This window comes from Eubalaena glacialis, chromosome 3 (assembly GCF_028564815.1).
Source record: "Eubalaena glacialis isolate mEubGla1 chromosome 3, mEubGla1.1.hap2.+ XY, whole genome shotgun sequence".
In the NCBI taxonomy this organism is placed as follows: Eukaryota; Metazoa; Chordata; class Mammalia; order Artiodactyla; family Balaenidae; genus Eubalaena; species Eubalaena glacialis.
This window is the reverse complement of record NC_083718.1, coordinates 81,022,451-81,044,042: the sequence shown is the minus strand read 5'-3', so window position 1 is coordinate 81,044,042 and position 21,592 is coordinate 81,022,451. Positions and strand designations below refer to the sequence as shown.

The following is a 21,592-nucleotide window of genomic DNA, read 5'->3' as shown; positions in this document are numbered from 1 at the left end:
CTACCCAAGTTAAAAATTACAGAAAGTATTAAACTTTTCACAAATTTACATGACATTCTTACACAGAGGACATGACAATAAAGAGACAATCAGACCATTTTTCTTAAGATATCTCCATTATCTTACTGAATCCTGTAATCTGTACTATTAAAACACCTTTCTGAATTTCTTTTCTTTAAAAATTCAGTAATTACTTTTAATTTTCAGTACTAGATTCATGGGTAGTCTGTCAAATAGCTACTGGATTTCATCCCAGAAGTGTTGTCTAGATACATGCATATCCAAAATGACATTAAGACCTTTTTACATAAACTCGCTATAGAAATACATCCAAGACAAGATCAGGAATGCTACCAACATTTGCCTCCTTTTCAAACCAGAGTTCCTTCAGCCCAAAATATCAAATGATATTAAAACACATTTTTTAAGCTACAAAGTTGCATACAGAATGTGAAGACTTTGTAACTTCCTAAGAATAATAGCAAAACCTCTCTGCAACTAAGTCATGAAATCTCAACTTCTAGGAAAATGCTTCAATCCACCCTGCCCTTTAGAAAGCCCCCACTATCACGCAATTCATAGCTTCAACAGGATTAGAACAGCTTCAAGGACAGAAGCCATATATTATTCATCTTTGGGTCCCCTGCATAAAAATAACTCAATAACGTTTGTTATAACTAAGATAAATGCCAGGAAATGAGCTTCAAAGCACCTCAGTCCCAATGCAAAACTGGAAAGAGATGAGTTTGAGAATACAAATTATTATTATAATGAAAAAGAATAAAGCTATAAACATTTGTGTTATATTCTCTTATCACCTAATTCAGAATCATGTATTAACACTGGAGAAATCAATCTGCAAAGAATAAAGAATAAAAAACAAAGATCTTAAAGTTCTCCTTATCGTCAGCATGCTCAAACACTGTCAAAGAACCTTTCACCTTAAACTCGTACCAACATCTCTACCCCCAAACAAAACTATTTTAAAAAAAAAAAGGCTTTTAAATGAAACCTGAATATAAATTGGTTCTATCAATACATCACTACAATTTAAGTTTCTGAAATTTGTATGCATAATTTGTGCGACTGTGCTCATGCTCATTTTCTACAGTGAGGGTTTTTTCATCAGATTCTCAGAAGAATAAGTGACCCCAAAAAACTTTTAAGAACCACTAGTCTAGCAAATCAAAAACATTCCATTTTCCAGAGAAATAGTTAAGTTGGCTTAATTCAAGTATTCTTCCCTCATATTCATAGAGGGGATCCTTAGTACAAAATTAGCCTGTGGAAGAATTTCTTCAGCCAAGCCAAAAAGTTCCAATATCCACAGGCACATATATCAACAATTCCAGATCCCAAAAACAGTTTACTCGGAAATGCCAAAAGAAAATGCAAAAGGCGGCACACTGTACCACAAACTGGCCACCCTATTAGATGCTTAAATACACTTGTATCCTTCCATAGTAAACTGTCTGGAAGATCTAAATTCCCTCCAAACTGAATAGGCTTTTTAGGAAGGTTTTCTAGTTTCAACTCCACACTGACCTGTGAGCCTCACTCGACTCAATATGTATCACTGTCTCAATATTTATCACTGTCAAGACAAATCCCCTCATATGTACTCAGGCTGTTTCAACAGGGTCACCTTGATTATTCCCGCCCCAAGGCAGGGAGCATTTATTGAATAGTTATTCAATAAATATTTGTTGAATGAATGAAAGAAGATCCTCCCTTAAAGTTAAGCTGTCGGCCCCCATGCAGCTGCTATGGTACCAGTTAAACATGCCTCCCTCAAACATACAAGCTAAAGTGTCAGAAATGCTCTGCCTCCTCCATAAACAGAAAGTAATACAGTCATGGAATACCCATTTCTCACGGGCTAACCTGGCAAGGACAACCTATGTTCTGTCTGACACAACTGATCTCTACCAAATACCATCCAACCAGTCAATATGCCCCTATCTTTCCAATAAACTCAGATCTGCCTGACAAAGACCTCCTGAGACGCCATGGTATGGTGAATATACTACTGGACTAGTAGTCAAAATATCTGTTATAGACCCAAGTTTGTCACCAATTTAACACATGACCTTGGAAAAATTATCTCTTTATGCCTCAATTTGCTATTTTGTAAAATGGGAGGAAACACCCATCCCACCATTTTCACAGAGATTTATTTAGGATCACAAACAAACTGCAAGAGTATTCTGAACAATAAAAAAGCTTTATTCCATTATAAAGTGTTAATAGAAACTCAGATCAACAAGAAGGGCATCCATTCTTTATACCCTCATAGTAATTGTTCAAGTAAAAATGTTCTGGGCCTTCACATCTACACAATTCACTCTATTCTAAGGAACAAACTATTCTTAAGAATAACTGGCTATGACAAGTTTCTCCCATCCCTGACCCCACATTTACATGCTGTATTTCTAAAATACTGCCATGAATTCTCTTTCCCAGCAAGTATTAAGGCACTCCCAAACCCTAAAATACACACACATTATCAACCAGCAGGGAACACCCCAAGTTTTATTTTTAAAATAAGCTAACTTATAAGTGGAACTCCATTACACTTATACAAATACAAGCAAACTCTTCCGGAACACTTTCCTTCCTCGCATACACACACCAACACAGCCGCTATACACCAACATACCATCTGTCTTCTAGACCAAAACCATGTCTTTCAATGCACAAATTAGCCAGTAACATTTATTAAACTTGTAACACTGAGATCATTCTACCCTTCCTACATACAGTTCAGCGTGTCAGGGACACCACAGATCTGATCGTACAGGTAAACTACCCTCAGAAGATCTTTCCTCCTGCCGCTCTTACCCCTTAAACGAAACAAACAGGACTATGGGGGATGCCCCAATCCTACCTCCACAACAAACTAACCTGTCAGGGGCACAGCCGACTCCGCCTCCACTCGCTTACTTTCCCGCCCCCTCCCCCAAGCCAGGAGTCCGCCTGTCAGGGACACCCCTTCACCCCCGCCAGGAGGGACTTCCCGGTAAGCTCAGGATCCCCTTCCCTACTCTCCCCTCCCCCATCCTTACCACCGCTCTCCCGGAGGTCCAGGTCCGGGAGATGACAGTAGCTCCCAGGAAGCCAAGGACTAAGTCGCTGAGGGAGTACCTAGGCCCAAAGGCCTCCCCAGGCGGTTCTACTCACCGTGTCAGAGGCCGAGGCCGAGAGAGATGAGAGTGCAGGGAAGTGGGGAAGAGGGGGCGGCCGCCACCAGGCTCCTCCGCTTCCCTTGGTCTACAGCGGATCCCTCCCGCTTGTCAGGAGGCGGCCAGCGGGTGAGCGGACTGGCGGAAATGCGAGAGAGGAGAGGGGAAAGGCGTGGGGCTAAGCGGGGGAAACTGAGGGGAGGCGGGTCCCGCAACCGAGACGAGGATCGTCTCCCCCTCCGCAAAGCGAACCCAAAATGGCGGCGGGAGCGGCGGCGGCAGAGCGGCGGCGGCGGCAGCTCCTTGGGAGGGAGGGAGCGAAGGGCGCCTCGTGCCCCCCCACCTCCCACTCCTCCCTCCTCGCGTTTTCCCCCTTCGTCCTCCCCCCTCACCCGACTCGGGCGGCGGAGCGCGCACGGCCGCCCGCACGCGCCAGAGTGTATCTGGGCTCGTCGCTCGCTGCTCCCACCAACCACCGCCTTCGGCCGCCTTGCGCGCCCGCCAGCCAGTACGCACTCGCTCTGGGGCGCCTCCTCGCACAGTCCCCCACTTCCCCTTGGCCCCTGTCAAGCCAGCTCTGCCGCGGGCCCTCACGCGTACCTTCAGCAGCGAGAGCCCAAGCCTCCTCCTCCACCTCCTCTCCTCTCCTCACCCCCTTCCCCGCCCCCACTGCCACCAACCGCCGCCACTGCCGCCGCCGCCTCCTCCTCCGCCGGCCCCCCCCCCCAACAAACCCTCCGCCCCTCGCGCGTGCACCTCCCACAATCCCCCCGCGGGACTGTTCCATTCCTGTCGGCTGCAGAAGCGGGGGAGAAAACGACAGGCGAAGCGGGCAGAGCTTGCCGTTAGGACAGGAGTTACCCCGAGTGGCGGATAGACACTTATGACTACTTACCTCGCTGGCCGCGGCGCCGCGACGCCGCGGTTCCCTTCCCCTGCCTCGTCCCGGCCGCAGTGAGCTGGTTGGGGGCGGCCTAGCGCCCCTCCGTTGGCCGGTGGTTGGAGGCCGCGGCGGCTGCGCGTTGAGCAGCTTCCTGCCGTACGACCCGAGCTTGAGTCTCTGCTGCGGGACGATCGCCGAGGAGCCGGTCCTTGACGGTGTCTGCGGTTTACCGGGTCGGGAGAGCTGGTCCACGACTCTCGGTGAGGAAGTGAACCGGCACGGGGGTTGTACCCCTGAGGGAAAGGAGCGGGACTCCGAACCTCCATGAGGTAGGGAGTGAGGATAGTAGGACCGGCAACCCTCCTAGGGGGCTTCCCTCCGGGCTCTGTGTTGCGGACCCAGGACCCAAGAAGGAACCGGCTCAGTGGTCGGCTTTTTCTTTCTTCCTTTTTTTTTTTTTTTTTTTTTTAAACCCAGCTTAGATTTTCGAATTTCACACTACTGTCTATACGCGATGATGTTTTTGTGCACTTTTACACAAACCTCGTGGATGGATGATGCATTTTCAACCTCATTAGGCAGCCTTATGTTAGAGGATAAGGACACCATATATTTCAAGTTCAGGTCTGGACTCGATCTCCCATGTCTTGTGTGTCCTTCAGAAAGTTATTTTTCTTAGTTCCTTATCAACAGGAAACGAAAAACTGAACATAAAAATTAGTTAACTCCAAATCTGCCTTCAGGGTTGGTGTGTGGTAAAATAATAAAATATGTGTATAGTAGAATTAGCTCCTAGGCACAGGGGAAGTGCAGAGAGTTAATGTTATCGTTCACAGTACTCTCGATGTTGATAAAGTTTGTGGGTGTAATTGGTAGTTTGTGTCCTTTTCTTCCAAATCGTTGGTAAAACAGTGCAAAACTAGGTCTGTCAGATTTCCGTGGTTACTGATACTTGTTTCGCAAAACTCTGCATGAACATTTACTTTTTCTTGATGATTGAATTCAGGAGAACTATGGACTATTAAAATCCACAGATAATTCCAAAACTTTCTTCTATTCCAGTAATCGTTAGTTTCACCCAGTGAGTAAAGCCGAATAAATTAGGTGAGGGATCCACTTGGGTTTCCCTTTTCCTTCACATCTGTGGACTTCTAGGGATCTGGGAATATTTTGAAAATCACTGTACTAGATTAATCTCAAAGGCCTATTCAAGTTCTAAAGTTCAAGTAGACACTCCTAAATTTCCCCCTTAACATATTATATTTCAAAATATGGATCAGGTTTTATTTGTTTGCTTTTTTTTTTTTAAAGGGAAATCCGCCTTAATTACCTCACTATATATTTGCTTTTCCTAACCTTAAGTCCCAACTTTTTCATGGAGCCATTTAGGAGCCACTGATCTTTCTTTAATTGTGTCATGTATGCAGGTGTGTTACCCTACCAAGAACATTTTTAATTTGAGGGCAGGGACTATGTGTAACGTTTCTATTATATTCTTTTGTAGTCTAGTGCAAAGCAAGTCATGGAAATGTTGAAATTAATGTTAGATACTTAAAATATGAGAAGAGGAAGAGAATTAACATTTGTGGAATACCATGCCAAGAGAACTTGTGTTCCTGGTTAATCCTTATACAACGCTTTGAAATAGATCATCTTACCCCCATTTTACAGATGAGGAGCCTGAGGCTCAAAGAAGTCCGGTAACTGTCTTTAGACTTCAATTTGCCTGTCTCTTAAAAACTTAACTTTTTTCACTATACCATGTTGCCTTCATAGTAAATTTCTCATTAGCAACATAATTGCATATGCTAGAAAGGAAAAACACCTTTAATGGAATTCCACTACACTTGTATATAAAGAAAGTTACTTACAGTCTCTGCCTTTAACTAGCTTTGGGTAACTGCACTGATTCATGAATTGTCAGCTAAGTATAGACAAATAAGATCGTATTCAGTTCTTTTGTGCTCCAGTGCCTACCAGAGACTAAAATATATTAAGTGCTCAATAAAATGACCTTATTGAATGAATGAACCCTGAATTCTTTGAACCAAGGAAGGTATGGAAAACAGAATAATGGTTCCCCCCAAAGATGTCCGTGTCCTAATCCCTGGAACCAGTAAACACATTATGTTACATGGCAGAAGGAAATTAAGGTTACTAATCAGCTAACCTGAAAATAGGGAGATTATCCTGAATTATCTGGTAGACCCACTGTAATTACAAGAGTTCTTTAAAGGTGGAAGAGGGAGACCAGAGACTCAGTGTCAGAGTGAGGCAGTAGGACATAGACTTGACCAACTGTTGTAGGCTTTGAAGATGAAAGGGCAACCTCTAAAACCTGGAGAAGTCAAGAAAACAGATTCTCTATTAGAGCATCCAGAAAGAACACAACAGTCCTGCGGACACTTTGATTTTGGACTTCTAAACCACAGAACTCTAAGATGACAAATTTGTGTTGTTTTATGACACCAAGTTTGTGGTAATTTGTTACAGCAGCAGTGCATGTTGGATCTGTTTCTTTTACTTTAACCTTTGCTTTCTGCTGTTTTTGTTCACTAAAAGGATACTGTCTATACATAATGGCCTGCCTCGGGGAACCCTGCCCCTCTGCCTGAATGTTAAACCAAAGTGCCTTTGTTCAGGGAAACATCTGGACCCTGTCCACCTGTGGATGGCTAAAAGAAAGAAGAAATTAACACCTCCCTTCCCCAAGGCTGGCCATTCCAGGTGATATTTGCAAAACTTATGGCCTTCTTACTTCCTCATCTCCTCCCCTTCTCTGTGCTATAAAAGAAACTGGCATCCAAACCCGGATAAGATAGTTATTTTGAGGGGCTTCCCTGGTGGCACAGTGGTTGAGAGTCTGCCTGCCAATGCAGGGACACGGGTTCGAGCCCTGGTCTGGGAGGATCCCACATGCCGCGGAGCAGCTGGGCCCGTGAGCCACAATTACTGAGCCTGCGCGTCTGGAGCCTGTGCTCCGCAACGAGGCCGCGATAGTGAGAGGCCCGCGCACCGCGATGAAGAGTGGCCCCCGCTTGCCACAACTGGAGAAAGCCCTCGCACAGAAACGAAGACCCAACACAGCCATAAATTAATTAATTAATTAATTAAAAAATAAATAAATAAACTGAAAGGGACCCAGATTCTATTTATTGAAAAAAAAAAAAAAAAGATAGTTATTTTGAGACTTTAGTCTGCCATCTTCTCGGTCTGCCGGCTTTCCGAATAAAGTCATATTCCTTGCCTCAACACATTTTCCATAATAGAATAACAAAATAGTTACTCTTGAAAATATAAAATCTAAAAACGATAGGTGAGGGCTTCCCTGGTGGCGCAGTGGTTAAGAATCCGCCTGCCAGTGCAGGGGACACGGGTTCGAGCCCTGGTCTGGGAAGATCCCACATGCCGCGGAGCAACTAAGCCCGTGCGCCACAACTACTGAGCCTGCACTGTAGAGCCCGCGAGCCACAACTACTGAAGCCCGTGTGCCACAACTACTGAAGCCCGTGCGCCTAGAGCCCGTGCTCCGCAGCAAGAGAAGCCACCGCAGTGAGAAGCCCGCACACCACAACAAAGAGTAGCCCCCACTCTCAGCAACTAGAGAAAACCCGTGTGCAGCAGTGAAAACCCAATGCAGCCAAAAATTAAATAAATGAATAAACAAATAGATTTATTTATAAAAAAAAAGATGATAGCTGAAGAGTATTGAGTAATATGAAGGACTTCTATGATGATTGCTTTGAGAAACTGAAGACATTTACCCTGGAAAAGAAAAAATAGGGGACATAACTACCTTCAATTTATCACATGGAAGGTAGCTTGTAAAACCAAAGAGAAAGGCTGGGATAGTGAATGGAAGCTATAAGGAGACATTTCACCTCAGATTGTGAAAGAACTTTCCATAAAAGCAGGACTGCTTTTTGAGTTCCCCATCAGTGGAAATGTTCAGGCACTTCATAATTGATAATACAATATACACAGTGGCTAATGGCAAAGGCTGCAGAGTCAAACATAGGTTTGAATTCCAGAACTGTCACTTTTAGGCTATATACCCTCGGGCAAGTTAGTCTATCCATCCCTATTTTCACATGGATGTAATATCTACTTCATAGGATTGTGTTGTGAGACAGTGCCTATAAATTGCTTAATTTAGAGCCTATTTCTGAAAAATATTATTATTATTCAGATCATTGTAGCATTAATTCAGTTCTTGAACTAGATCACCTTAACCTGAAGAATTTGATTCTCTTCACACAATCTGTACACAAATGTTTCATTGCAGCTTATTCGTAATAGCCAAAACCTGGAAACAGCCCAGATGTCCTTCAATGGATGAATGGTTAAACAAACAGGCACATTCATACCATGGAATAGTACTCAGGATTAAAAGAAAAACTATTGATGCATATAACATACAACCTAGATGAATTTCCAGAAAATTATGATGAATGGAAAAAGCCGATATTAAAAGGTTGCATACAGTATGATTTCATTTATATAACATGCTTGAAATGAAAAAATTACAGAAATAGAGAACAGATTAGTGGTTGTCATGGGTTAAGGAATGGGAGGGTTGTGGGAGGGAAGTGCAGGAGGCTGTAGAAGGGCAACATGAGGGATCCTTAAAGTGATGGAAATGGTCTGTATTTTGACTGTATCAAGGTCAGTATCCTGGTTGTGATATTGTACTATAGTTTTGCAAGATGTTACCATTGGAGGAAACTGGGTAAAGGATACATGGAACATGTATTATTTCTTTCACTTGCCTGTGAATATGTAAATATCTCAATAGTAAATGTTTAATTTAAAAAATAATCTATGATTTTTGTGACCACTGAAGTGTTAGCATATAGCCTTTGGGATACCTTTCTAAGTTTGGTACAGGCTTTTTCTGACTTCCTTTTCAGTGTACACTTGGCCTATGTGACAATACTTTTTTTTTTTCTTTTTAAAGAAAGAGGGCTCTAACACTAGCCAGAAAGTTTTGTCAGAAGAGTAACAGAACTTTAAATACAATAGTGAGTAAATGTCCCTTACAAGCGTACCTGAAAACACTTCAAAGGGTTTAAAGACTAAGGAATTATTTGTCTTTATTTATTTATTTATTTATTTTTATTTTTGGCTGCGTTGGGTCTTAGTTGTGGCATGCGGGATCTTCGTTGCAGCGTGCAGGCTTCTCTCTAGTTGTGGCATGCAGGTTTTCTCTCTAGTTGTGGCGTGCGGGTTCCAGAGTGCGTGGGCTCTGTAATTTGCGGCTCGCAGACTCTAGTTGAGGCACGCGGCATTAGTTGCCCCGCAGCACGTGGGATCTTAGTTCCCTGACCAGGGATCGGACCCGCATCCCCTGCCTTGTAAGGCGGATTCTTTACCACTGGACCACCAGGGAAGTCCCTATCCACACTTTAAACAAAGAATGATTGGGATTGGAGGGAGGACTCTTCTTCCTTGAAATAGTAGAAATAGACAACAGGTAGAGTCTCAGAATGATGGCAGTTGAACAATATTAGAGAAGTATTTTAATGATATCTTTGAGAATTTTTTTCTTCATCTTCCTAGAAGGCTTGAGAAAATTATTTATCTTTAATTTTAACCATCAGTCTTATTTTGGTTTGTTTTTTCCCTTTTTTTTTATGGTGGTAAAATATACATAATATAAAATATACCATCTTAACCATTTTTAAGTGTATAGTTCCATGATATTATACATTCACATTATTGTGTAGCCATCACACCATCCATCTCCATAACTCTTTTCATCTTGTACCATCAGTCAGTTTTAATAGGAAACCTGTCCTTTATCTGCCTTCCAGTTACAATGTGGTTAACTTGTACTCTGCAAATCAACATTCAAAGAATATGAAAAAACCGAAAGGAGAAATCATTACTCAATTTTTTCATAGTATTAGTGGCTTTGAACCTTTTTCTTGCAGTGCCCTGATTTGTATATGTCTTGGAATGTAGAATGAGCAAATACTCCATTCTTCTGCTTTCATTTGGCCTGTCAATAGGATTTTTTTCTACTTACAGGTATTTTAAAGAACATGGAAAATGTGGTTTAGTCTGGATTGTCTGCTTTGAGATCAGACTTTTGAGATTCACTGCTCCCCCTTTTTTCTTAAAGTATCTTCTGTTATTCTTATATAAGCCGTGTGTGTATGTGTGTGTGTGTGTGTGTGTGTGTATGTAATTTACCTTTAAAAGCAGTAGGAAAATATTGAAGGGTTTTAAGAGCCAGACTTCAGTGGAAAGGATGGATTGGAGAAGTTCAAGGATGGAGGCTGGTAGGCCCAATGTTGTAATATGGATACAAGATGACAGGATAGAAGATGGAAAGCTGGTCACATTTTCCTGACCAGCATTTCCCATAATCTCTAAAACATAGCCAGAGTAATGGCCTCAATGACCACAGGCATACCTGGAGGAAGTAGTGACCTCAGGACCATGTCACCCACTCTTTCTAGGACACTACCTCCTTCCAGAGCTGCAGCCCACAGCTGTCTCATAATAGTGGTTGTACCAGGGCACATTGAGAAGATCTGGGGAGCAGGATTGGGTAGGCCAGATCCTGTTGGAGTGGCATTGGGGTCCTGAATAGTTCAGGAGTTGGGAAACTTGAGGTTGGGTAGAGGGCTTAGGGTTGGAAATCAGCTGATACAGAGGGTTAGAATTGGTATGGGAGTTAGCTGGTCACGGATCGGGGAGGATAGTGTTGGAGGCAGGGAGTTGAGGTAATTGAAATAGGGGAGGATTGAGAAGAACTGGGGTTAAGAAAATTGAGCTGGTCAAAGATGGTGGTGTTGGGTGCCAGGTGATGGTGGGTATAAGGTAGAGATTGATACTGGGTGGTGTTGGGCACTGGGTGGTTGTGTCAGTGGTTGCCAAAACTACCTCCAGGTTCTGTGATTCCCTAGGAGGACTCAGAGGTCAGCACATAGTCGTACTTACAGCTATGATTTATTACAGCAAAAGGATACAGAGCAAAATCAGCACAGGGAAAAGGCACATTGGGCAAAATCTGGAGGAAACCAGGTATAAGTTTCCAAGAGTCCTTTCCCAGTAGAATCACATTAGACACACTTGATTCCTTCAGCAAAAAATTGTGACAACACGTGAAATGTTGCCACCCAGAGAAACTATCAACAGAGTCTCAGTGCCCACGGTTTTCATTGGGGCTGGTCATATAGTCATTATCAGCCTCGCATGTAGTAAATTTCCAGACTCCCAGAAGGAAAGCAGGTGTTTAATGTAAACCATGTTGTTTGTATAAATAGTTGAGGCACAGTGACCCACTCTTACCAGTTCTGGGAGTGGTGGGAACTCTCCTGAAATCCAAGTTCCCAGACACCAGCTAAGGGGCAACCTTGCAAGCAGGCCTTTCTAAGGACAGCAGTCTTAGACTTGCTCTGTTAGCTCTTCTCTGAACAGTTGGATTAGGCAGCAGGTGGTGGTGGTGGGCGTTGGGCAGTGGTGGACAGCAGTAGAGGCAGTGTAAGGCAGAACTAAGGAGAACCGTTGAAGAACAGGGAACAGAGGGGACCTCAACCCTGCCTGTGGCCTAGTAGAATTCATCCTCACGCCTGGGCACATGCTCACAGCCACCACCTTACTCCACAGCAGCAGCCCTTCCACTAGCAGCCAGGAGGATGTTATTAATAGTATTTTGCAACAACGGGAGTTCCAAGGGTTCCAAGGCCAAGTAAATTTGGATTAAAATGAAGTCTCTTAACTATAGTTTTCCCCAAAGCCTTTAAATGTGTGAATATGTGCATATGTTATAATTATTCAAGAAGTGAATAACTATATAGCATTTTCAAATTTCTTTGCCCAGAGAGCATTGGTGCATTTTATGACTGGTTAGTATTCACCAAACTCATTTTGGGAACTGTTGCTCTAGAACTTTTGGTTTTCAAACACAGCAAAGGAGCCCTGCAATCCCACATGTAAATGTGAGGCAGGCCAGTAGAGACCATGCCACTGTGTAGTCTGTATAGTGTGGGCACGTGAAAGCACAAAACACATTTTTGAATGACTGAATTAAGGAATGCTTTGGCATCTTTATTAAAAAGTAAACTTGCCTTTTCCGCGCTACCCAGACAGGGGTCCCTACGGCGTTGTTCTGGATTCCCATTGTAACTTAAAGGGAAACTTTCACAATGTCCGGAGCCCTTGATGTCCTGCAAATGAAGGAGGAGGATGTCCTCAAATTTCTTGCAGCTGGAACCCACTTAGGTAGCACCAACCTTGACTTCCAAATGGAACAGTACATCTACAAAAGGAACAGTGATGGCATCTACATGATAAATCTGAAGAGAACCTGAGAGAAGCTTCTCTTGGCAGCTGGTGCCATTGTTGCCATTGAAAACCCAGCTGATGTCAGTGTCATATCCTCCAGCAAGCTGTGCTGAAGTTTGCTGCTGCCACTGGAGCTACTCCTATTGCTGGCCGCTTCACTCCTGGAGGCTTCACTAACCCGATCCAGGCAGCCTTCTGGGAGCCGAGACTTCTGGTGGTTACTGATCCCAGGGCTGACCAGTCTCTCACAGAGGCCTTTTACATTAACCTGCCCACCATTACTCTGTGTAACACAGACTCTCCTCTGCGTTATGTGGACATTGCCATCCCATGCAACAACAAGGGAGCTCACTCAGTGAGTCTGATGTGAAGTTCTGCGCATGCATGGCACCATCTCCCGTGAACACCCATGGGAGGTCATGCCTGATCTCTACTTCTACAGAGATCCTGAAGAGATTGAAAAGGAAGAGCAGGTGGCAGCTGAGAAGACTGTGACCAAGGAGGAATTTCAGGGTGAATGGGCTGCTCCAGCTCCTGAGTTCACTGCTGCTCAACCTGAGGTGGCAGACTGGTCTGAAGGTGTGCAGGTGCTCCCTGTGCCTATTCAGCAGTTCCCTGCTGAAGACCGGAGTGCCCAGCCTGCCACTGAAGACCGGAGTGCTCAGCCTGCCACTGAAGCCTGGTTTGCAGCTCCCACTGCTCAGGCCACTGAATGAGTAGGAAAAACCACTGAGTGGTCTTAAGCTGTTCTTCCACAAACTCTTAAAATGGAAAGAGGTTGATGGGAAAATAAGCAGTTTCTAAAAGAGAAATAGTAAGCTTGAAAACTAAAAGGAGATAGAATTCAGAGGAGTTTGTGTCATCTCTTAACCATACTATAAGCTCTGTTGGGTCAGGGACTGAACAGCTTTGTTCACCATCTTATTCACAGGCCCTGGCACATAATAGGTCCTCAGTAAGTGTTGAATAAATGGGTGCGACTCTGTTGTTGTTGTTACTGTTGAATAAACAGGTGTAACACTGTTGTTGCTGCTGCTTTAAAGATTTTGGATGTAAGAAAGGTGAAAATTATTAGCCAAAATGAAGTAGGTGATTACCTGGAGATTTGATTTAGTTATGCTGTCTACTAGTGAATATTGAGAGTTGCATTTAAGTATTTTAAACATTTTTTTAGCTCCCACATGATTAGGGTTTTTTAGTTAAATACTTCCAACATACAAATGAATAAATATAACACACATGGTATAAAAATAATAAATACTCATATCTATTATCCATCATTTGAAATAGATCATTACAATTCCTTTGTGTGCCCTGCCCCAATCTTGTCCCTTTACCTCTTCCCTAAGGGTAAGCATTATTCTAAATGTGTGCTTATCATTCTCTTGCCTTTCTCTTTCAGTTTTATTACATATATGTGTATTCTCCAGATAATTAGGATTTATGTTTTTGAGTTTCATATAAATTATATCATTCTGTATATTACAGTTTTCACTCAGTATTAGTTTTTGAGATCCATCTATGTCCTACATGTAACTGCAGTTTATTCTTTTTATTTTTGTATGGCATTCCATTGCATGACCATATCTCCGTTTATCCACTCTTCTATCAATGGACATTTGGGCTTTTTACAGTTTTTGATAATTCATATTCTACTACTATGAACATTGTGATACATATTTCCCAGTGTACATGTATATGTGTTTTTCTAAAATAAATACGAAGGAGTAGAATACCTGGGCCATAGACATGTACATTTTCAACTTTACAGATAATGTCAAATTTGTTTTCTAAGATATTTGTATTTATAATTCCATTGACAGTATAGGAAACTTCCCAGTGCTTCACAGCCTCTTTAACATTTGCTGTTGTCTTTTTCATTTTTCTCAATATGATGGTTGTGGATGGTATCTCATTGTGGTGGTTTTAATTTACATTTCCCTGATTTGTCATAAGGGTTGAACTCTTTCCATGGGTTTACTAGCTATTTGTATTCCCTTTTCTGTGAAATATCTGTTCGTGTCTTCTGCTCATTTTTTAAATCAGTTTAAAGGCATTATTTATTATAGATACTAATCCATTGTGCAAATATCTTTTCCCAGTTGTGGCTTACCTTTTCACTTTTTTTTAAAAGTGCAGGGATAATGCTGAAAGGAATGACAAGGCTTATCTCCAGGGTCCATAAGGTGAGTCCTGACTGACCTAAGTGCTTTGTGTAAACTGTCTTTAGGTGGATTTCTTTTCTGGATTGATTGTATCCAGAATAAAATGCTCTGGAGAACTTCAGCTGACTAGTTTTGCTCAAAAGAACAGTCACAATTCCATTTCTCTGCCCATACACTTCACTCCCAACTGCCCTAAAAATCCAATAACAGGTGTTAGTAGAATAGTTGCGCTTGGGAATTTACCCTATCATAGGAGAACTATCATTTTTTAAAGGAGATAAATAAGCTTAAGTGCAGTTATCTTTATTAACTTTTATTATTCTCCAGTTGGGTCAATGATTATCATCCCTTCATGAAGTATTTAAAAAAAAATAAGTTGCCGATTTCTGATAGTTGATTAAAATAATAAAATCATATGTAAGAAAGACTATTCTGTTGCTTTACTTCATTCTCTCATTTATTTAGCAAATAGTTTTTCAGCACCTTCCTTATGGCAGATACTCAGGATTCTAAGATGACTCATTTCACTAATAATGGTTACTATTTGGTTCCTTTGATGTTTTTTTAATTTATTTATTTTTTTTTGGCTGTGTTGGGTCTTTGTTGCTGTGCACGGGCTTTCTCTAGTTGCGGCGAGCAGGCGCTACTCTTCCTTGCAGTGCGTGGGCTTGTTGCGTAGCACGGGCTCTAGGCACGCAGGCTTCAGTAGTTGTGGCACACGGGCTCAGTACTTGTGGCTCACGGGCTCTAGAGCATGGGCTCAGTAGTTGTGGTGCACAGGCTTAGTTGCTCTGCAGCATGTGGGATCTTCCTGGAGCAGGGCCCGAACCCGTGTCCCCTGCATTGGCAGACGGATTCTTAACCACTGTGCCACCAGGGAAGTCCCAGTGGTTACTATTTGTTGGGCATTCATTATGTGCCAGGCACTGTGCTAAGTGCTTTATTTCTCTTAATCTTCATGATCAACCCCTGAGGTAGATAATATCTTTGTTTCACAGATGCAGAAATTTAGGATTAGAAAGGCTAAGTAACTTGCCTGAGGTAACACGCTGTGAAGTTGTCTAACCCAGACTAGATACCAGGTCTGTCTGACTTCAAAGCCTGTGGCCTTAACCACTGTGCTGTATTGCATTTTATGGTCCATGTTTTCTTCAGGACCTCGAAGTCCAGTAGTGGGATCATGAATAAATGATTGTCATAGCATGGTGAAGCACCTAACCTGGATTAGTAGGGTCCAGAGGAAATTCTCCGAGAGTTATGTCTTAAAGGATGAGAACTGAGCTGGAAGGTCTTAGTCACTTCCATCTGATCATTTAATTACAGATTAGATTTCCTTGAAAAGGAACCCTTCTTCTTATAGGATTCACCTTTTTTCCAGGGATTCATGACAAACCTATGTACATAAAATAACCCATTTTTATAAAACAATATGAAAAAGCAAAGATCAACAAAGGGATGGATTTTGGCCCCAACTTATTATATTAAAAGGCTACAATTTCTTCTTCCTTTATAGCAGACAAGAAAGACCTGAGTCCAAAGTATAGAGGAATGTCAGTGAGAAGAGTTTATGCTTTTTGTAGGTTAGTTTAGAGTAACCTCCTTTATAGGCTCGTGAATGCCCTTCTTTCAAGAACTGCATGATTTTCATTCTGGAACGGTGCACAGGCAGTTGTACATATGGTTGTTTTCCCTGGAGACAAGAGACTAGCTGGGTGATGCCATATATAACACGAAGAAGTAAGGAATCCATTTTGCTAGCTTTTAATTTGCTGCAAAAAACATTTAACTAAAAAGTCATAGGTTTCTTGTAGAAATAGCACCACCTTGTGGTCCTTGAATATCTTTAATTTTCCACTTGACTGCTACTTTATTTAGAGACATGATGCTTTCTCTCCCGTAGAATTGAGAACATTGTAGGGTGTATTGTTCAGATCCTATGGAGGTAACAGGCCTTGAATTCTCATTGGCTTAACTCAGCACATGATATTGTTTGTGTTGTGTGTATATGTTTTGTTTTGCTCTTGATGTTGCTATATTTCCAAAATGGTTTACAGGGAGGGAATTCCTTTTCAGTCCAGTGGTTAAGAATCTGCACTTCCACTGCAGGAGGCACGGGTTCGATCCCTGGTCGGGGAACTAAGATCTCACGTGCTGTGCAGTGCTGCCAAAAAAAATGGTTTACAGGCAAATATGGGAGGGGATAGACATAGGGATGCAGTTTTGTCATCTTGGGATGCCATCACAGCATGTAGGTTTTAAGGTTGCCACAGCAGGGGAAAAAAGAGAATTTATACCCACTCTTAACTGGCTCTGACTAGAATTGACCCAAGTTATTTCTGTTGATAGCTCATTAGCCAGAACTAATCATGTGACCCCAATCTTTCTGCAAGGGAGGCTGGGAGGTATAGAGTACATGTGATAAACATTGGTGTCTCTGCATTCGCAGACAATGTTGGAGCAACTGTATTACTTTACCCTATTACTTTACATTAAATATTGCAAATTCTGGTTCAGAAGTTTATATGTGCAGTTCACTGAGTTGCAGTGTAGTGCAGTTTACTCTCACTTAGCTGGATGCTTTACAAACTCCCCCATCTCATCATGTCTCTAAGAAAGATTTTTTTATTCCAGGGCACAAGTATGAAGTATTTGTGGTGCATGGGGTACTTGGAGAAGGAGATACAAAAATGAATAAAACCTGATCCCTTCTCTTTCAAGTGTGTGTGGCCTAAAATGGGAGACAAACTTGTGTGTAAGATAACATGATGCAATAAAAAGGATAAAGATTTTGGAGTCAGACAAACTTGGATTTGAATTCTGGTTTCATCACCTACCAACTCTGTGACTTTAGACAAAGTTATTTAACTTCCCTGAACTTTGATTTCCCTCATAATAAAACAGCATAATATTCTACCTATCTTCTAGGATTCTTGGCTCAAAAATAATGTGTGTATAACACTCTGTTGCCTAGCATTTTATAGGTACTCAGTTAACAAAAGCCATGAATGTAGTTCAAGGCAGAGTAAAAATGCATGCAATACAAAGAAAGTGCTATCTATAGAGAGGGAAAGATAATTGCTTTTGCCTGGAGGTGTCTGGCAAATCCTCACAGAGGATATGACATTTGAGGTGAGTCTTAAATGATGAGTAAGATTTAAATAGGGAGAGAGGGAAGCTGAAGGGAAGTAGAATGAGCAGAAATATAAAGGCATGAAAGTGAATAACATGTTTTAGCATGGTTGGCTGGCTGGAGTATAGAGTTTATAAAGGAGTGGGACTAGAAAAGTAGGTTGAACTTATAGCAGTGGCCTTAATTATCATGCTAAGGACTTTGAGACTTATTTTGACATTAATAGGGAACCATCCAAACTTTTTGATTAGCTGAAGGTTAAACCTATTTGGGAGGACAAATCTTCTGGACTGTGAAAGATGAAGAGTCAAAGATTTAAAGATACCAGTTAAAAAGTTGTCAGGGAGTCAAAGGTCTTGTTAAATGGGTATAAGTGTTATGAGAGGTAGTACAAAAATAATATACATTTTCTGCACTCATGAAGCTGCTTGGTGAGACTAAATATAAATACAGGCAGCTTTCATACTATCTATTGACCTAGCGAGCAGCTCCCTTTCTACAGCCATCTCTCACAACCCTGTTTTCCTCATTCTACTGGATTCATACTCTAATCTTTCTCTTGTAACTGGCATCTTTTCACTTATACACAAGGCCTGTTATCCTTAAACTCAGCTTGGGAGTTCTCCAGTTAACATTTTCTCAGATTTATCTCCTGAAATCTCATCCTCTTCCCCAAACCTTTCCCAGTACTGAGGTTTCCATGTGCAGTTCACTGACTTGCCTGTAGAGCAGTTTATTCACTTAGCTGGATGCTTTACTCACTCCCTCATTACACGTCCTTAATGAAAGATTCTTTATTTCAGGGCACAGCTAGCAAGAAAATTGTTGCAAGGAGTGTAATTATACCTATCAAATAGGAACATTACACTAATCCCCTAATAACTGAGGTGACTAGGATTACTAGACAGCTGGGAATTGTACAATACTGGCCACCATTCATCACTGTAGGCAAGAGCATTAAATGAAGTTTCCTGAGTTAGGTTGTTAATGGCTGAGCTGTGCTCCTGAACAATCTCTAACGGAATTGTTTCCATATGGGACAGAGCCCAGACATAGCAACACAAGCTGGAACAGATTCAGAGTATGAATAATGTGATTGGACTTAGAGAATTATAAATAATAACAAGGATCTGTTTTACATAAAACTAAAATGCATGTTAGTGATATTTTTCCCTGTTGCAGATATGGCTTAAAACCTCAGTGTTGTAGCAAGCATAAAAAGCCTATTAATTGTAAAACACTAAAATGGTTTCTTTTATAGTTGGACCCTGGACGTTTTTTGCACATAGGGACCCAGGCACCCCAATGCCTTGCTGCTCACCTGGATAACCAGGTTGCAATTGAGAGTCCCAGAGCTATTTCCCGCACCAGTGAGAATGATCCGGTGAGTTGCTAATGTGTATATGGGTTTTTTTCAGGACTTATAATTTGTATTGCCATCATTTGACACATAAGAAAAACTGAAACTGAAAGAAGCTAAGCAGATTTTTTACATATAGTCAGACAGTACCTGAGATAGCATTCTGGAACCCTGATCTTCCCCATCCCTATCTGATACCATGGTAACATAGCTCAGACAGGTCAGTCCATATCTGTTTTGGTTTAATTCCTACCATTGAACTCACTTTGTGCCAAGGGTTTTGTTGGGTATAGAGTTAGGTACCTAGTAAATACTTAACTACTCAATTCCTTAGAAGTTAAATTTAGTAGTTACTATTGATCTTAGTGTATGATGGGTTGGCAAACTTTTCCTACAGGAACCATATAGTAAATATTTTAGGCATATGAGCCAAAGTGATCTCTATCACAACTACTTAGCTCTGCCATAAACAAATGGGCCTGGCTGTGTTCCAGTAAAACTTTATTTACAAAAATGGGTAGCCAGCCATAGTTTACCAGCCCTGCTACGGAGAATCCTAATGAAATCAACTTACTTGCCTGGGACCACATAGTTTTCCTAATAACCAATCTGGTACTATCTTCCACCTTTCTAAGTGGATTTCCTAGTGTCTGGAGAGGGAACTAACTTGATTTGTTGAGAAGAGCAGCATTTAAAGTGTAGTTTATCGGCAGAAACCAGGATTCCAGCAGTATCCAGTGTTGCATTTTCTATTTCAGGTCCCATTAGGCTAAATGCTGATTTCTCCTTCCTCAGTATTATTGTTGCCTCTTATAAATGAAATTAGTTGTATGGTCTGTGCTTAAATGTGAAGGGAACCAATAGCTTTTCTCTCCCTTTTTGTTCCTACCCCTGCCCTCTGAGTTGCCCCATCTTAACATATGCTGTGCTTGTGGAAGGGAAAAAAATAACTCATTACCCAAAACGCCATCTCAGCAGGGTGTGTTTTATTTATGTCTCTAGCGTTCATCTACTTTCACAAGCACAAAATGAAATAGAATAAGTGAATGAAGTCATTGAATTGCCTTTCAGCTTTTCCCTGTAATTGTAGTCCCTTTATCTGCCAGTTCCTCCGAGGTTTCTATGGCAACAGTGGCATGCAGATGATCTTGTCACGTGACTGGATCATCTCTATGCACAGCACAGAAGAATCCAGATGGCAAGAATTGTCTCTGCTCCTTCCACATCTAGGGTTTACGTTGCCGAGCAACTGGCTTCATCATTCAGGCCAACATCAGCTTTATATATACACTGTGGATTTGGGGACAACAGTGAGCATTTTTTGTCTAAGAAATGAAAGAATATCTTTTCCAGCTCTGAGAGAGAAGTATTTCCTCACTACAGTCTAGAAGGCCCTTGACACTTTTTCAAAGTCTTTGTCACTCTATCCATTATACCTGTTTGCATTTTTATTTCCTAGGCCAAGCATGGGGAGCAGCATGAGGGTCAGCACTACAACATATCCTTCCAAGATCTGAAGACTGTATTCCCCCATGGCCTGCCTCCTCGCTTTGTAATGCAGGTGCTCAAAACAGGGGAGGGAATTGGAGGGAGCTTATAACACAAGCTGTTGATAGCAGAGGGGTGGAATTAAATGAGTAGAAAACTATAAAAGATTTAATTTGAATCTTAAAAACAAAACAGATAAATTGAGCTATTGATTATCTTTTGTGAATAGTGCTGTTGTTATAATTACTTTAAGCAAATGCCTATCTGCAGTTAACCTCTTTAAATCCTTTTTGGAGCCAGGCAAAATATTCTTAAGTAAATAAATAATATTCCACTCTTTTCCTTGTGTTACCCAACAGATTTCTAGAAACTTTAGACGTCAAATAATTGTTAAAAATGAATTTAATATTTGCCTTAGCAAAATGTCATGAAAATAGTTTATATGTGTGGAAAAGCAAAAACATAATATATTTTTGAGCCAAATAGAAATGATATTTGGATTACATGCATCATTCATTGTTCTTCTTCAGTCTCGTGGGTTTCCAGAAAATGTAGTTTTGTGGTCATAAATTCAACCCAAAGAATGTAATCTTGGGTTGCTTTATAGCCATTGAAAGAATTCATAGTTAACTGCAAGCAGAGTTTATTGGCAAAATTTGTTCTTTTTTTTTTAACACTTTTAATAAACATTTATTTATTTATTTATTTATTTATTTATTTGGCTGTGCCAGGTCTTAGTTGTGTCATGCAGACTCTTAGTTGTGGCATGCATGCAAGATCTAGTTCCCCGACCAGGGATCGTACCCAGGCCCCCTGCATTGGGAGCATGGAGTCTTACCCACTAGACCACCAGGGAAGTCCCTGGGAAAATTGGTTCTTTTGGCTAATTCCTGCTCAATTAGTTTCAGCCTCAGAAATTATTCCTTCTTATTGAAATATCAAACTTGACTGTGCAGGTGATTTTTAGCTTAGAAACCAGAGGATGTCATTTCTTCAGTGTGTTTTATTTCAAGAAATTAGATGAGACACCAGTAAAGGGGCTAATTCTAGGCCATAGACAGCTTGTCATCAAAAATTTTGTTAAGTTTG

General features: G+C 41.5%; 2 protein-coding genes and 1 pseudogene across 13 annotated transcripts in view; 2 read left to right on the top strand and 1 right to left on the bottom strand.

Annotated features, from left to right (window-relative positions):
• The window catches only part of ASH1L (ASH1 like histone lysine methyltransferase), a 208,041-nt gene extending 204,205 nt beyond the window's left edge, over positions 1 to 3,836 (bottom strand). For 7 of the 10 annotated variants that reach the window (XM_061183329.1, XM_061183334.1, XM_061183336.1 and 4 more), the window contains exons 1-2: positions 3,783 to 3,836; positions 3,181 to 3,320 (exon numbers count right to left, since the gene is read on the bottom strand). The gene's annotated coding sequence lies outside the window, so the exon portion shown is untranslated. Of the gene's footprint in view, positions 1 to 3,180; positions 3,524 to 3,574; positions 3,758 to 3,782 lie in introns of those variants that run through there. The other 3 variants (XM_061183333.1, XM_061183332.1, XM_061183331.1) reach the window with 3 other exon arrangements.
• DAP3 (death associated protein 3) overlaps positions 3,094 to 21,592 on the top strand; it is a 28,596-nt gene continuing 10,097 nt past the window's right edge. Inside the window, exons 1-4 of one of the 3 annotated variants that reach the window (XM_061183342.1) lie at positions 3,094 to 3,311; positions 14,495 to 14,546; positions 18,917 to 19,039; positions 20,475 to 20,576. In XM_061183342.1, the coding sequence (XP_061039325.1) occupies positions 14,505 to 14,546; positions 18,917 to 19,039; positions 20,475 to 20,576 (267 nt within the window). In that variant the 5' untranslated portion in view covers positions 3,094 to 3,311; positions 14,495 to 14,504. Of the gene's footprint in view, positions 3,312 to 4,057; positions 4,395 to 14,494; positions 14,547 to 18,916; positions 19,040 to 20,474; positions 20,577 to 21,592 lie in introns of those variants that run through there. The other 2 variants (XM_061183340.1, XM_061183341.1) reach the window with 2 other exon arrangements.
• Positions 12,169 to 13,103, top strand: LOC133088122 (small ribosomal subunit protein uS2-like; annotated as a pseudogene).